Source organism: Manis pentadactyla, chromosome 5 (assembly GCF_030020395.1).
Source record: "Manis pentadactyla isolate mManPen7 chromosome 5, mManPen7.hap1, whole genome shotgun sequence".
Taxonomy (NCBI): Eukaryota; Metazoa; Chordata; class Mammalia; order Pholidota; family Manidae; genus Manis; species Manis pentadactyla.
The window spans coordinates 163,673,914-163,689,740 of NC_080023.1; the positions used below are offsets into that span (position 1 = coordinate 163,673,914).

The window sequence follows — 15,827 nt, forward strand, 5'->3', positions numbered from 1 at the left end:
GAGAGGTGAGCCGACTTGCCCATGGACACACAATCAGGCAGGGCAAACCTGGGGTGCAGTCCTGAGCAGACTGGCTCTAAATCGGGGTCCTTAATCACTCTATGCCGAGAACCTCTCCGTGATTCCGTGTAACGAGGATGGGAGACAGACAGGGGGCCAGACAATGAGGGGGCGGGAGAAGGGGTGACTTAGAAGCAGGAAATGTGCCTTGAGAGGACGTGGGCCTGGGGAAGGACCAGGGGGTCTAAGCTAGAGCTGAAAGTGGCAGTTAGAGAGGATGTGAGGGTTCAGGGAGGTGACTCAGACAGCTGGGACTCAGCCTTGGCTGGAGGGAGGGGGAGCCCACGGGGGCTGCATGTGGGGATTAAGCAGATGGGCCAGGCAACTTGGGCCTTGGGGGCTGCAAGGTCAGCTCTCACGGTAATGGAGGGCTTCGCCTATGGTCCTCTAGAAGCTCCTGGAGCCCCTTTACAGAGGAATTTAATTGACATTAATTTCTACAAAAAAGTTGAAGTCAAGATACTTAGTATCTTGACATTGTGTGCTTAGAATCATGGTTTTCAGGTAGTCCACTCAGGGGGACGCATTTGGTCAGTGGATGAATTCTGAGAAGCTGGCTGTCCAGGATAAAAATGAGGCTGGAGGGCCCTTTTCTGCCCGCTGATACCTTCTCTTCTCTGGGGAGTTGCTCCCTTATGATCCCCTCCCCTTTTCCCACTGGAGACCCCAGCCTGGGTGGGCCTCACCTGCTGCCACCAGGTGGCCCAGAGCCCCTGCCCTTTCTCAGGGGGTAACACAGTATCACTCTTACAGGGACACCTCTGAAGGCAGCCTGACCCTGGGTAACTTAGTCAACATCTTTAACTGTCAGTTTCTGTATCCGTAAAATGGGCACAGAGGTAAGAGCCTGGCACTCATCAAGCCTGTCCAGCAGATGGTGCCGGACCAGCTACATAATGTATGAGACTCAGTGTACAATGAGAACATGGGGCCCCTTGTTCAAAAATTATTGTAACTTCAAAATGGTGACAAAAAAGCATCAAACCAAGTGTGGGGCCCATGAAGCTGGCCCTGAATGGTGGCAATTTTTATAGCCCTCATTCTGATGGAATTACTGTGTGATTTTGAGGACCTCTGCTACCTTCCTTTCTCGGAACCCCACATGCATCTCTCCTAGCACAGCTGGACCCTTTGTGGGTCTGTCAGATACTGTGAAAATTCCCTTCTTGCCATGAATCCCAAATTCGAATCCCACAGGTTCCGGGCCTCCTCCCTTTCTCTGCCCTGGAAGAGTCCTGCCAAGGCCCAGGGCCGTGGTCGATGAACACAGGCCCTAGCAATGCCCAAGGGTGGTTTCAAGTTCGCCCGTGACACGGGGCACCTTAATCGCGTCTTGGCATATGGTGAAGAACCAGCTTCCTCGCGCGGCCGGCGGCGGCGACGGGAAGCGTCTGTGCTGCGCCGGGCCAGCAGGCGGCGCCCGACTCCGTTCCACCTCACCTGACGCGCCCGGGCTCCCCGTTGGCTCGGAAATGCGCCTTTTTCCAAACCATCCAAGGTGATTCTAAAATAGCCATCCCTCTGACCCTGACCCCTCACTCCCACTTTCTACACACACGCACGCACGCGCGCGCGCACACACACACACACACACACACGCACACAGTCTACAGACCAGCCAATTGGGCGGCTTGCCCATCCCGCTTCCCTGAGTAGGTTTTGTCATTGATACAACCGCCTCCTCATTCTTATTCGCAACACCCCTCCACTGGTCCCTGTAAGCCCATCCTGCTTCTTGCAGGCCCCTGGATCATTCCAGGTTTTTTGGAAACTTCTTTATCACCCACAGTCTATCTCATTTGATTCTCACAACTGCTCTGCCTGTGGGCAGGAACCATGGTCTCCTCAGCAGAAGAGGAAACTGGGCACGAAAGGGGGACCGGCCCTCACACAGCTGGTCAGTGGCGGCAGTGGAGAGCCCCTCCGGATGACCAAGTCACTCCGGGAGCTGCCGGAACGAACCTGTTGGTGGGCGAGGGGCCCTCCCCTCCAACCATCCCTTTGGAGCTGCCGGCTTTGGGAGAACCTTAATGGAAAGTGCCTTTTCACAAGCAAGACACCTGCTTTCCTGCCACGGACTTGCTGTGTGGCCATGGGCAAGTCGCCTCTCCCTGAGCCTCTGCAGTGTATGAAGTAGCCTCTGGATCTCCCCCGACTGAGACATCCTGTGACTAACTGGGGCCTGAATTATCACCACCCCTTTGGGGCTTCCGCAGTCCTCCACCAAAACCCAGGAAGGCTTTGCAGAGGGCTGACGACAGCACTGTAGTGTACTGGCAGTAACGGCCCTGTCTCCATTTCTCAGCGGCTCTCTGTAGCTGGGCTTTACACAGGCTTCAGTGTTTACCCCAATCCTCACTATAACCCCAGGAGGTAGGTACTATTACTTTCCCATCTTATAGATGAGGAAGCTGAGGCTCAGAGAAGAGAAATAAGTGGCTGAGCAGGACTGGAGCCTGTGAAGACCCAATCTCAAAGGGCAGGCTCTGTCTTCATCATATGCTGCTCAAGTAAGCTTCTGGAAGTCTGCTTTAGAAATTCAGGGTCTGCCCTGGAGGTTCGGTGGCCTTTAATCTCCCCCCACCAGAACTGAAGCCTGTCAGCTGCCCCTCCAGAAACATTATGGAGACTGTAAGAGAGACAAAGCCTGGACCAGCATGTCCCCTGTGTCTATGGCCCCCTTCAGCTGGTCCCTCATTCTGGGCCCACAAGCAGACACTGCAGCCCAGCCAGAGCCCGTGAGCAGATGCAGGTTTATTGTTGCACAGACTGCAGCATCCTGAACCCTCAACCCCAACACCAGCCCCAAAACTAGGCCCAGGAGCTCCAGCAGCCAAAGGCCCCAGCACTGGGCCACACAATGACCTCAGGCTGAGGCCTGGAGTCTGTCAGCCCTGAGCAGCATCCCAGCCCGCCCCTCTCATTCCCTAGAGTCCAGAAAAGCCCAAACACAGGTGCGGAGCTCGGGCCCTGGCTAGCTGAGGATGGGAGAATCTGCAGGATCCTCTCCACAGAAATGCAGTCCAAGATTCCAGCCACACCACAAGGCCCCAGCAGTGCTTGAAACAGCAAGTGTGAAGCTGGAGGACGTTTCCCAAGCACTGAAGGGAAGGGGAAAGCTGACCCTATCAGAAGCAAACTTCAGTTTGCAGAGCTGCCCTGGGGAGGCCGGGCCACAACGCAGCTCCATGAGCTCTGCTTGGATGCCACCGCCACATCCTTCCCTGGGCTTGGAGGGGCCTGGAAACCCTTCTTCTCCACCCTCGCATTGGGTGGTGGGCCACAAGCCCTTAGCCTTCAACCACTCCCAGCAAGCACAAGGGCCCAGAGACCCAGTGTGATGCAAAACACCTGTAAAGAGCTACGTGCAAATACCATCTTCTGTCAGCAAGCCCAGTGGGAGTCCCAGACCAGCTCCTCTCTCCCTGGGAAGTGCATGCTGATCAGCAGCCTATCTTTAGCACCTGCCTGAGAGTCTTCTCCAGGGAAATCTGCCTGGCTTCCAAGAGCTTCCATGTTCATGCTCCCCTGAGCCTGCTGTGGGTCCTCATTGGGGAAGCAGAAAAACCAATTCACAGGGCATCATGGTAGCTTTATTTCAGCCCCAGGGCTCCTGCAGGGTGACCCCTTAGCATCCTGAGCACAATGGAAGCCCTAAATGCAATGCAGCCTCAGGCTTGGGCACACTCACAAAGAGGGGCCATCCTAACGGCCCCTCAGCCCTTCTTCCCACCCACCCCATGGCCACCTACCCAGTGGCTTCCCAGCCAAAGGCTCCAATTCCTCGTGTCTCCTCCTCTGCTATTGGTCCAGATGGGAAGCTAACTGGACTGGTGGGAGGAGACAGGAGCCCTGTATCCTGGGATATTCAAATGGAGCCTGCCCACATCCTCTATTGTCATCCAAACCTCTTTAAGCAAGGGGCAGTGTGTGTGCTGGGTCAAGACTGCAAAAGGAGGGCCTCTGCACAGAGAGCATGTCCTCCTCACTTGCCCACCGCAGGGACCTGTCACTCCCTCTGCTTGCTTGGGGGCTCAGCAGCAGCCAGAAGGTTAAAATAAAGTGGGGGGAAGGTAGAAAGAAGGGGGTAGGCAGTTAATATTAACATCCTGGTTTGGTGACTTCTCCCCAGGCACACAAAAGCCCAGGGAGGGGGTAACCTTGCTGTGCAATGAAGGAGTGGATGAGGATGTGGGACAGAAGCAGACCAGGGAGCTTGAGGGACCAGGCGTCCTTCGGGGCTTCGCCTGTGCTGGGCGGAGAGCTCCTGGAGGATTCCCAATGGGATCTGTTCCTCAGGGCGCCATGGCCACCAGCATGGGTGCCAGGGAGGCCCTAAATCTTGGCGGCACAGAGGTGAGCTGGAACCCCCAGGTCCAGGGTCCAGTCCTCCTTGGCCAGCCTGCCTGGCGCTGGAAAAAGATGGGTCCTTGTGTCCTCAGTCCTCAGCAGGAACTCCTGCCTCTGCAAAGAGACAGCAAGAGGATCAGGTGGGAGAGGAAGGAAGAGGCTGAGCCACATTAAAGGCAGGGTTTCAGCCTCAGGATTGATTTTCTCGGGGTGAAGATCCCACCTCTCCAAGCCCCCAGGGCAGCCTTACCCGTGGCTGTGGCTCAGCAGGAGCAGAGGCAAGTCCCTTAGGCCGCTCCTGGTCCTTCTTGTTCCCTTTGCCTCGTACCCTCTTCCCTTCCTTCCTTCTCCCCCACAGTCCCCTCACTCGACCTTTCCATCCTTCAGGTAATTAAATTGTCAGTCCAGGCAGCAGTTATTCCCAGATCCGCTATGAAACGTGGATTTAGCAGAGCTCAGCTAGGGCAGCACCTACCAGGCTAATACTACTGTCATTGGCTCTTTGCTGGGTGACTGGACAGAGATTTCTTTTCCTTCTGTCCTGGGACTAGGACAGAGTAGGAGCCTCCTGGGAGTAGGAGCCTCCAGCCACTGTAAGCTAGGATCAAGGGAGGGGGTGTCTGGTGCACAGGGCAAGAGGCAGAAGCTGTTAGCATCACCAAGCACAAGATTCACTGTGTAAAGGCTGATCCTAGTGGGAAAAGATTTGTGTCTTGTAGATACTCAGACCAGTGAGGGCTGCTTTTCTTCAGCCCAGCCCACTTGCTTTTCACTGGACCTCACCAAGCCCTCCCACTCCATCGTGGGGAGGAAGCCCACGATGGAAACAAGGGACCCACAGTGGACTTTCAGGAAGAGGGGGCTGAGGGACTAAAGCCTGCAGTGGGGCAAGAGAAAAGCAAGGTGAGAGAAGGGAGTTGGGCCATCCCAAGTGAACCCAGCCTAGACCTGGGTGGCTCTAGGGGAGAGGGTCAAGAACTGTTCGGCTTGAATTTTGAACTGTAAGATTTGTACATAATGAGCTGATACATTAAGTGTTTACTCCTGTGCTCGCCCCATGTTTGGGGCCAGGAGTGAGTCCCTGCTGTATTCCTACATCCCAGCAGACCAGTAGCTCAGTAAATGTTGGTCAAATGAATGAACAAGTGAAGCTCCCAGTGCTCACCCAACAGGGAGCAGGTGTGGTAGGGGTGTGTGTGTGTGTGTGTTGGGCAGGGCACGATCTATCAAGTCCACATTCTAGGTCCTGCATCTGCTAGGGGGATGGGCCTCCATTAGCCACTAGATGGACAAACCCTTCCTCCCATCACCCTGGGGCTCAGAACTCTACAGGGCTCCCAACCTCTCCCCAGCAGCACCTGGCAGGTGAGAATCAGGTCAGGAGGTGAACGAAGAGGATGGCCAGGCCGATGTTAAGCAGGATCACCATGCAGATGAGGACGGTGTTGGGGACCTGGGAGCAGTGGAGAGAGGCCTGAGTACCCATGGCCTCTGAAACACCCCCCACACAGGTCATAACAAGGCTGGACAGAGGAGCAGGAACTTCTGGCAAGACCCTCCTGAGTGCACCCCTTCCCCTGATTTGCCCCCCTGCTGGATCCTGCACCTGGACAGCAGACCATGGAGCTGGAAGGATTCTGAGACATTATTAACCAAACCACTCAGAGTCCAGAGAGGGCCAAGGACGTGTTCTCAAGCTCAGAGTGGGCAGAGCTGGGCCTGGAACCAGGCAACACCATCTTCCTCTGGGACTCCATTCAGCAGTTCACGGAGTCACTGCAGTTCCCACCTCCCAACCTCCTATAACAAGCCTCGGTGGGCCCCTCCTTCCCCCTCCCCAGGAAGCCCTCCCTGCTACAGCCCAGATCCCCCTGGCCCAGCAGGTGCACCCACTCCCCAGTTGCTTATGGCTCCCAGTACCACCCTCTCCTCCAAAGACAGCAGATGCAAAGGCCTGCCCCCCTACCACAATGTGGAGCCACTGGCGTGATTTATGCCCCCAGCTCTTTTGGAATCGGGCTGCACTTCACTAAGCCCACATCGCTGCTGGGGGTTCCCCTGCCCTGCCCCCAAATCGTCTCCAGGGGACCCTGCCGCAAGCCCAGCCACCTCTGCGGAACCGACCTTGGACACCTCCTGCTGCCAGCAGCCTCACCTCCTCTATCTCCACCTCGGCCTCTGCCGCCAGCGCTGCCTCCTTCCGAGCCTTCTTCTTGGCGCCCGCCTTCGTCAGCCCTCGGGCCTCAGTCTTGCGGGCCTTGGGCCTGGGCTCGGCTTTGGGGACGATGGGCTTGGGCTCCAGCTTGGCGGGAGTCTCGGGCGCGGGCTCGGGGCCTCGGAGCGTGGGGGCCTGCCCAGGGGCGCTGGCCGGGGACGAGGGCGCGGAGTCGGACCCGGAGACCTCGGGCTCGGGCTCGTCCTCGAAGGGCGGCGGCGCGGGCGGCGCGGTGCGCACGGCGTAGCTGTGGTAGCCCCGGTACAGCGCCACCTCGGGCTCCCGCGACGGCGCGGGCGGCGCCTGCAGCGCCTCGATGGCCATGTGCTCGGTGGCCGGGCGCGCCGGACTGCGGCGGCCCGCGCCCTCGGACGGCGTGGGGGGCCGGCCGCCCTCGGTGCCCGGCTCGCCGTTCCAGGTGCCCGGGCTCAGCAGGCGGTCCTTGGACGCCCCCGGGCGGGGCCGCTTGGGCTGCGGGGGCGTCCCGGCCGGCGACGGGGGCGCCCCCTCGGGCCGTGGGGTCTCGCGCTCGTGCAGCTGCGGGCTCTCGCGGGACCGCTCCGGGGGTCCCGCGGCGCCCGGGCCGCGGTCGGGGGGCTCCAGCAGGCTCTCCGAGTTCTCCAGGATCTCGTGGAGCAGCCGGCGCTTCTGATATTCCGGACCTGCCAGGGCGATACAAGGCGGCTGGACTCGAACCCCACTCCCACCACGGGGTGATCGTGGGCCACCCACTGAACCGCGCTGGGCCTCACTTATTTACTCAGCTTACCCACCATCAGCTGGGTGCCAAGCACTGTGCTAAGCAATTTCCAAATAGTAACTCATTTAATTGTTTTATTAACTCTGTGGCATTGATACTATTATAAGCCTCCGTTTTACAGATGAATAAAGGGAGGCTCGGAGAGGTGAAATCACATGGCCAGAGTCACGCAGCTGACAAAGGGCAGAGCCAGGACTAGCACCCAGGCCGGCTGACTCAGAGTTCATACTCGCAACTGTGACACTGGACTCTTTCCATGTCCTTATCTGAAAAAATGAGCCCAATAATACTTATTTCATAAATAATTATGTAAATATTAATTAAGAAAACGCATGTGAAATGCTGAACCCAGTGCCTGGGACACGGTAATGTGATCCCAGAAGGTAGAGGCAGCGGGGCGGGGGCTGGGGGGAGGACTCGCTCTTCCTGGGACCGGCAGGGGGCGTGCTGTGACCGAAAGCAACTTGGCTTCCCAGGCACAAATCTGGGCTCTGAGGTCTTGCTTATCTAGTTCCCCTTTGGTGTCCATGCTGCACGAAGAACAATGTTCAGAGAATGCAAATCCAATCATACCACTCACCGGAAGCCCATTCAGGACTGAGAACACCAACCTCCCACCCTCAGGGCTCCCACGTCCTTCCAAGAGCAAGGTCTGTATGGGAGCAGGAAGTGCTCCTTCCTCTGCTGCCCATCTCCCACCGCCTGCATCACTGCCTAGCTTCCTAGCCTGCCACTCTGTTCCAAGCTTCTGTGCCTTTGCACCCAAAGCCCCCTCCTCCTGATGCACCTGTCCCACACAGCCTTACCTGGCGCAGTTCTCAGCAGGGGGCCCCAGAAGAGCAGCAGCACTGCCTGATCCTTGTTAGAAATGTACATTCATAGGCTCCACCCCAGACGTACTGAACCAGAAACGGGGTGGCCCAGCACTCTGAGTCATGTTTGAGACCCCCTGACCAGGTGAGCATTACTAAGCCTTTGAGATCCAGTTCAAAAGGGCTCTCTGCAGGGCAGCCTTCCCTAACATCTCCCCCACCTGACTGGGTTAAGTGCCTCCTGTGAGCTCCCCAAACGCCTGTTCTAACCACACAGAACTTTCTATGCTGTGAGGAATTTAGTAACAATGAGAGAATAGCCAACAGTCACTCAGATCTTGCTATGAACCAGGCCATGTGCTACCACCTTACAAGCATTTAATCCATGTCCAGAAAAGTATTACTCTTACTTCCATTTTATAGATCAGAGAATTGAGTTTTGTGGAGGTTAAAAAACTTGCCCAGGGTCTCAGAGCTGGTAAGCAGAAGTCACGATGTGAATGCATGCAGAGTCTGTACCCTTCACCCCTTGCTACATTGCCTTCATGATTCTCTGCTCCACTAGATTCCGGACCCATTTGTAGCTCAGAGTCCAGCACAGTGCCTGACATGTGGGCAGTGCTGACGGAAACTGATAAGCAAGAGCAGGAAGCCTCTTTGTCCCCTCATCCACCAGACCTCTCCCTGCTGTAAGTTTGTCAGCTCCAAGTGTCAGCCCTGCTCACAGCAGAGAGAAGACACAGCCTGCAGTGGGTCCGGTCCACAGCTGGGTGCCTCTGGTACCCCCCCCACCATCTCAGTCCCTTTAAGTCATCCCTTCCCATGATTGTGCCACAACCCCCTGGTTTCTAGAACTCACAGGCATTCCCAAACCCATCTGGGCATCTCAGCTTTCCAGCAAGTAGAGAAAGAGGAGTGTCCACCCCTGAAGACCTCCCCCGACGCTGTCCTGCCAGGCCCTGCCCTGGCTGGCCCTACCTGGCTGGTAGAAGTCTGGAGCCAGCTCCCTGGCCAAAGTGCGGGCAATGCTGGACTCCTGGTTGGCAGCCAGGGCGGCCTGTTCCGCTGCCTCGGCTTTGGCTTTGGCGTGGCTCGTCCTAAGGAGACAATATGGCGGAGACTCGGGATCCCTCCTGAGAACCAGCCCGTCGCCCCTCCTCCCCAACCACAAAAGACACCCTGGACAGAGCATTCAATCACCTTGGCTGTCAACGAATACTCACTGAGCCCTGTGGCCCAGGCTGCTGTGCATTCCCCCGACCATTTCCTCTTCTTTCTGGGCACACAGATAAACTACATTTTCCTTGCAGTTAGCTGTGCTCAGGCAACTGAGTTCTGGGCAGTGCTCTGTGGGAAGACGTGATGTATGCTATTTCCAGGCCTGGCCCATAAACACCTCCTCTGCAATCGCTGCACTTTCTCCTTTTCCCCTGTGGCTGGTCAAATGCAGAAGCGGCCAAGGCCCCGCAACAGGGTCCTTACCTCTTTTTGTGTCCCACACCCCTGTGGCATCTGGTGACACCTATGGACATCTTCTTAGAATAATGTTGTCAAATGCATAAAATACATAGGATTACAAAGGGTTGCAATTATACTGATACACTATTACTAAAATATTTAAAGGAAAAACTCTGTAATATAGTAAATGTATGTCTTTTATTAATACATTATACAAAATATGTAGCCGGTCTATTAACTACAATAATTTTAAAGTATTGATTAGTATAAAGGATATGGCAAGGCTAACAGTAATGTAACACGAAAATATATGTGATTTGGTGACTAAGTCGCAGATACTGCTGATACTACTTTGGCTTATTGCCTCCTTCTGTAGTTGAAGAAAATGCTCAATGTCCATTAGACATTAGTAAAAATAAAGCTATAGCTTTCCCATCTGGTGTAGGGACTTTTGGTGGCCTGCCCAGATCCCTTCACTGGGCAAATGCGCCTGCGCATAGCAGCAGCACTGGCTGTATGGCTCCTGCCGTCCCAGAGAACCAGTGGAAGACACCTTGTTCGAGGTCAAACCCCCTCCCTCAACCAGGCAGCCCACAGCCAGCGACTGATGGCACCCACCATTCCCGCTGCACCAAGAGGAACCAACTCCGTGGTATAAGCCAGGGCTCAGAGCGCCTGCGGGATCAGGCTGGAGCAGGGCTCCGGGTAAGACCATGTCCTCACTCGGCTGCTTCCTTCCCGATCCTGCCCTGGGTCCCTCGCTACCCCTGTCTCCTGAGAGATCCCTCAATAAGTCTGCTCAAGAATCCCCACCGCAGGCTCAGATTCTAGGGAATCTAATGTAAGACAGCATCCGAGTTCATGGAATCCCTGGATTCCAACCACAGAACCTCCCGTGGATCCCAGGTGGAGAAACAGAAGAAGGAACTTGGGTCCATAGCACAAAGGCCCCTTCCCACAGCCCCACAGTGGAATGAGGAGCATTCAAGCAGTACATTTAAACATTTAATGTGGCACATTTAAGCAAGCCTTAAATATTTACTGCATTAAGCACCTGAGATTTTGGGGACGTTTGCCACAGCTGTTTGCCTGCTCAGTAGAAGTGCCTCGTAAAATAGTAACAGCCCCATTTACAAGTGGACCAGGCACCATTCTAGATTTACAAAGATTATCCCCTGAAGTCACCCTAATGTCTGAGGAAGCTGGTGCTGTTTTTATTTTCCCTATTTTACAGAAAGGAGACAGAGGCACAGACAGGTTAAATAATTTGTCCTAGATCTCAGAGTCGTGAAGTACAGGAGCGGGGATTTTGAACCCAGGCAAGATGCCTCCGGAGCCTGTGTGCTTGAGCCCTGCTCTGGAAAACGTGCTGCGCTTGCCCATGAGCTGAGGACAGAGAGTCTTGTGGATAATACAAGCCTGGCCCCTGCCCTCACTGCCCAGTGAAGGAGCAGCAATAAACAAACAGCAAAGATTATTTAATAAAATGTAACTAAATCAAAAGTACTTAATTACAACTGTGAGAAGTGCCATGAAGGAAGACTGGAGATGTACGACAGGAAGGCCTTCACAACTGGCAGCGGAGGTGGGGCCGGGGAAGGTTTCCTTGACAATGTGACATGTGAGACAAATAAACACATAAATTAGGCCCATAACAGGTAAGGTAGGGACAGCAAGCCAGGTAGAGGGAGGAGCACATGCAAAGGCCCTAGAGAGGATTAGAACTCGGTGCCTTTGGGGAATGGAAAGGTCAAATCAGTGTCCACATCTGCAGATGAGTTAATTTCTCAGGGAGCTGATATGAATGGCCTGTATCACAGTGTCTAGCACAGAACTGGGCCCACAGTAGGGGAGAAAAATGTCATTAAGTTCCTACTACGTACCAGGCCCTTCACCTAGGCTATCCCTTTCAATCCTCAAAACTGCCTGGGAGGTATTTTTTACTGTCCCCACTACACAGGTGGAAAAACTGAGGCTCAGAGAGGTATCTTTTCAAGGATGCAAAATAAAGTTCACACGTACAAAGCATTTACTGTGTGCCAAGGGCTTTACAGAAACTACCTCTCCTGATCCCCCAATTACTCTAGGTGGCAGGTATTTCCCTCTGTACTGAGCAGAAATCCAGGACACAAGAAGGTTTCAAGGAACTCATCAAAGTTACATAGCCAGCAAGTGACAGAATGAGACCAACACATTCTGCCATCTAGAGTCTGTGCTTCCACTCAGTGATAGTAGAACACAGAATCGTCTAATTTCCAAGCCCTGCCCTCTCCTCTATGGCACACTGCCACAATAATGTTTGCTGAAGGAAAGAATACGTAAATGCATGCATGCACGTATGCCTCATTATGGACAAGGGGGCAGCATAGGGAATAGTTAGGGTCATAGCTCTGGAGTCACCAGTCCTGGATTCCAATTTTGGCTCTGTCAAGGTTGGGGCTGGGGAGAGATGAGAGAGGCATCCACCTCAGCCTCAAAACTTAGGGGGATGCCAAATACTCAGTAAGCCAGGCCATATTTTGCTGCAGTATTTTCAAAAATCAAAAATAATGCAAAAAAGAAATCATTGATGGGCAAGCTATGAACAAAATATAAATAAAGACTGGGTCAGACCCTGCACTTGCCCGGCTCATCTTGCTCACCTCACCATAGTCCCGACCCCACAGGGACTCTAGGACCTTGGGTGAGTGGCTTTGACTTTCTGGGCCTGAGTTTCTTCATCTGTACAGTGGAGGCAATCGTTCTCCCCTCCTGGAGTTGCTGTGAAAACTAAGGAGAGGCAGCATATGGAAGTTTTTAGCCCAGGTTGGGGTTGAGTGATGACGAGAAGGCTGGGAGTGGTGGTAGAGATGAAGGAGGAGGAAGAGAAGAAGATGAATGTGGCCCATCAAAACTGAGTGTGGCACCTGCATATCCCCAGGTTCATATTTGTCTGGAGATGGAGTCCTGTGATTCAGAGTCCTAAACTTTTCAGAAACACTACCCTGGAAACCTGAAATCCCATGTCGGGGGAGGAGGGAAGGGCGGGCAAACCTTCAAACTGAGAAAACGTCCTTTTTTGGTAATGCGAGCTGTCTGACGCTTGTTTGGGAAGCAGGATTCCTCAGGCTGGAGTGGCGGCCTTCACACAGCGCCCTGGAAAGGTTCTGAGGGATCAACTATGACCCTCCAGAGCAGCCAGAACAGGGGCGGAGGCAGAGAGGTCACACTGCCCAAGGCAGTGAGGGCTTCTGTATTCCAACGACACATGCTCCTCTGCCCATGTCCATCTGTCTGGCCAATGAATCCCTTATCAGCCCTCCACTCCCTTGTCCCTGATTTCAGGAATGGGTCCCAGCCCTCACACCAGGAATCCTAGCGTTCTCCCCACTCCCCATCTCCTGTCTACATCCACAGCCCTCAGTCACCAACTCCTGTCTCTTCTATTCCCTCCATAGCTGTAGGATCTGTCCATCTCTCCATCCTCTGTCTCTCCTGCTGCAAAGCACAGCCCTGTCTGCCACCCCCCTGCCTCCAGGCTCCTCCCTACAACTAATCCTACACACAGCTTGCTTCCCCCCAAATCCAGCAGCCTCACCTCTTGTTTAAAGTCTTTACAAGGCATTATACCATGCTCGAAATAAAGTCCAAACTGATGGGCATGGAGCTCAAGGCCCTCCTGAGGCAGCGTGCAGAGGGTCTGTCACAAGCCACCCTTCACCTTGCAGCTCAAGGTGAAAGGCTGGCGGAGCTGCTGTTGCGCAGAGGTTACCTTCTAGTCCAGTGCCGCTCATAGTTCATGCACCCCAACCCCCTCATCACCTAAGGGCTTGCTAGAAATGCAGATTCCTGGGCTCAACCACAGACCTACTGAATCAGAACTTCTGGGGGAGGAGCCCAGAAATCTGTGCTTTAAAAGACTTCCACATGCTTCCAATGCTCACTGACGTTTAAGAAGCAGGTGTTAGCAGACAGAAAATCCAGCTCTACCTTGGGCAGTTCCCAGGCTGCTCAACTCCCCAGGAGCCTCGAGGAGGGCCTCTCTTTAAGCACCGGGATCCCTCCCTGAGGCCAGGCCCTGCAGGAGATTTCTTCTTTGACCACTCACCGTGTCTGGGCTGACGCCTCTGGGGGAGGGTCTCCAGCATGCCTCTGACCCTGCTGCGGGGAAGGGAAGGAGCAGTAACTGGGGCAGGGGGAGGGGTGGGGATCAGTCTCTCTTCTTGATTTCATTGGGATTATCTTTCGTCAGCAAGGTTAAAAATAAGGCTGGTGGTTCTGGGATAGGGTAGGGCCATAGCCCAATGGAACCACTGCTGAGAACATCCACCCCAGCCTAGCCTCCTTCCCCTGCCCCCAGGCCCCTGACTGCCAATCATAGCAGTCCTTGTTGCCCCACTGTCTCCACCAGGCGTTGATGGCTTTCTTGGGCCCAAGGGGACACCCACTGGGCTTACCCCTGACTCCAGCCTTTGCTCAGGCTGTTTCTCTGCTTGTTTTTCCTCTCCCCTCACCCTCCCAGCTTTAAAGGGCCAGTTCAAGACCCACTTCTACATACTGATGCATTCAGTTAATACAACTCTGTGGAATGCCTGTTGAGTGCTAGGCACTGCGCTGGGTCCTGTGAATACAACAGCAAACCAAGTGTCCAAAAACCCCTCGTGGGGTTCACAATCTTGTGCAGGGGGTCAGCAAACTGCAGTGGCACCCCAAATCTAGCCCATAGCCTGTGTCTGTGCTGCCCATGAGCTGAGAATGTTTTTCCTATTTTTGAATGTTTGGAAAAAAATGAGAAAGGAGTATATTCTGACATGTGAAAATTACATGAAATTCAAACTTCAGTGTCCATATAAAGTTTGGCACAGCCACACCCATTTTTTTTGTCTGGAGTTAAGTAGTTGCCACAGAGATTGTGTAACCTGCAAAGACAAAAATATTTATTGTCCAATCCTTTACAGAGAAAGTGTGCTGACCCCTGTTCTAATGCAATCACTTAACAAACATCTCTTCTACTACTGTTAATAACATTAATCTGTTACTGGTTGAGCACTTTGTGCCAGTTCTGTGCTATGGCCACCTTTACATATATGGCCCCAAGAGGTGGAGTCACTTTCTCAAGGTCACACAGCTAGAAAGTGAATCAGCCCAAGCTCTTACCCATTACACTGAGCTGCTGCCCTCTTGCCACTAATTTTAGGCCAGGTCCTCTATGTGCTGGGACCAGGGATGGGGATGAATAGGACCCAGCAGCCACCCGGAGCACTCACAGCCTAATGCAGCCTTGCCAAGTCAACCATGCAACACCTCTGAGCCTCACTGGATGCACAGGGCACAGAGCAAAGTCTCTAAAGCACGTGGTGGAGTACCTAGGAGGGGACACTCCAGCCAGGTTGCCTGGGTGCCGGTCCTTATACCCTTGGGCAAGTCTGAGTTCCCTGAGCCCCAGTTTCCTCATCTGTACAATGGGGATAATACCAGCATTTCCCAGGTGGAGTGGGTAAGGGGTAAGTGAATGAACAGTCATATGGCTCTCAGAGGCCAGAACTCAGGATGTGCTGTATAGGTGCTTATTAATAAAATAAATAAGACAAGCGTTTTGGAGAATACTAAAACAAAAATTTTGGAGAATGAAAAAAAAAATCCTTCAGAACAAGGAACCCACAGTAGGTTTGGAAGACAGGCAGATAATCAGAGCCCCCACTTCAAACCTCTGCCCCTCTCTGCAGAGGTGGCTGCCCAGGACAGTGCTGCCAAGTGTCTTCCTGGGGGGGTGGGGGGGATGCTTCAGATGCCACTGCCCTGCCCTCTCCCAAAATAGCCCCAAGCCACAGCCGTTTCCTCCAGAACAATCGTGGTCAGAGTAGCTACCAGGAGGAACTGGAGGAACCAGAGCCGGGGTGTCCAGCCACCGCCAGAGAGCTGCTGGAAGAAAGCCCCCTGCTCTCCCCAAGGATGTAGTCAAGGGCAGCGTCTGACTGATGGGGACCTTCCTCCCCACCTCACCCCCAGGACTCCATTCATTTGGCAAACGTGTGCTAAGCCTCTGCATAGAGGTTTGCCTAAACAGAGGGGGTAAGGGCACAAGATTAGTCCAAATCACAGCACTAATCACATTCTAGGTATCAGAACTTTGCTCTCTGGTCTCATTTTCCTAACTGGGAAATGAGGGTAATAATATTTGCCTCACAAAATT

General features: G+C 54.0%; 1 protein-coding gene across 6 annotated transcripts in view; it reads right to left on the reverse strand.

The window, feature by feature from the left end:
- Positions 1-2,798: 2,798 nt before the first annotated feature.
- JPH2 (junctophilin 2) overlaps positions 2,799-15,827 on the reverse strand; it is a 61,580-nt gene continuing 48,551 nt past the window's right edge. Inside the window, exons 3-6 of one of the 6 annotated variants that reach the window (XM_036902217.2) lie at positions 9,176-9,294; positions 6,566-7,287; positions 5,769-5,863; positions 2,799-4,524 (exon numbers count right to left, since the gene is read on the reverse strand). In XM_036902217.2, coding sequence (XP_036758112.1) covers positions 5,783-5,863; positions 6,566-7,287; positions 9,176-9,294 — 922 coding nt within the window. In that variant the 3' untranslated portion in view covers positions 2,799-4,524; positions 5,769-5,782. Of the gene's footprint in view, positions 4,525-5,768; positions 5,864-6,565; positions 7,288-9,173; positions 9,295-9,397; positions 9,545-15,827 lie in introns of those variants that run through there. The other 5 variants (XM_036902219.2, XR_008997960.1, XM_036902220.2 and 2 more) reach the window with 5 other exon arrangements.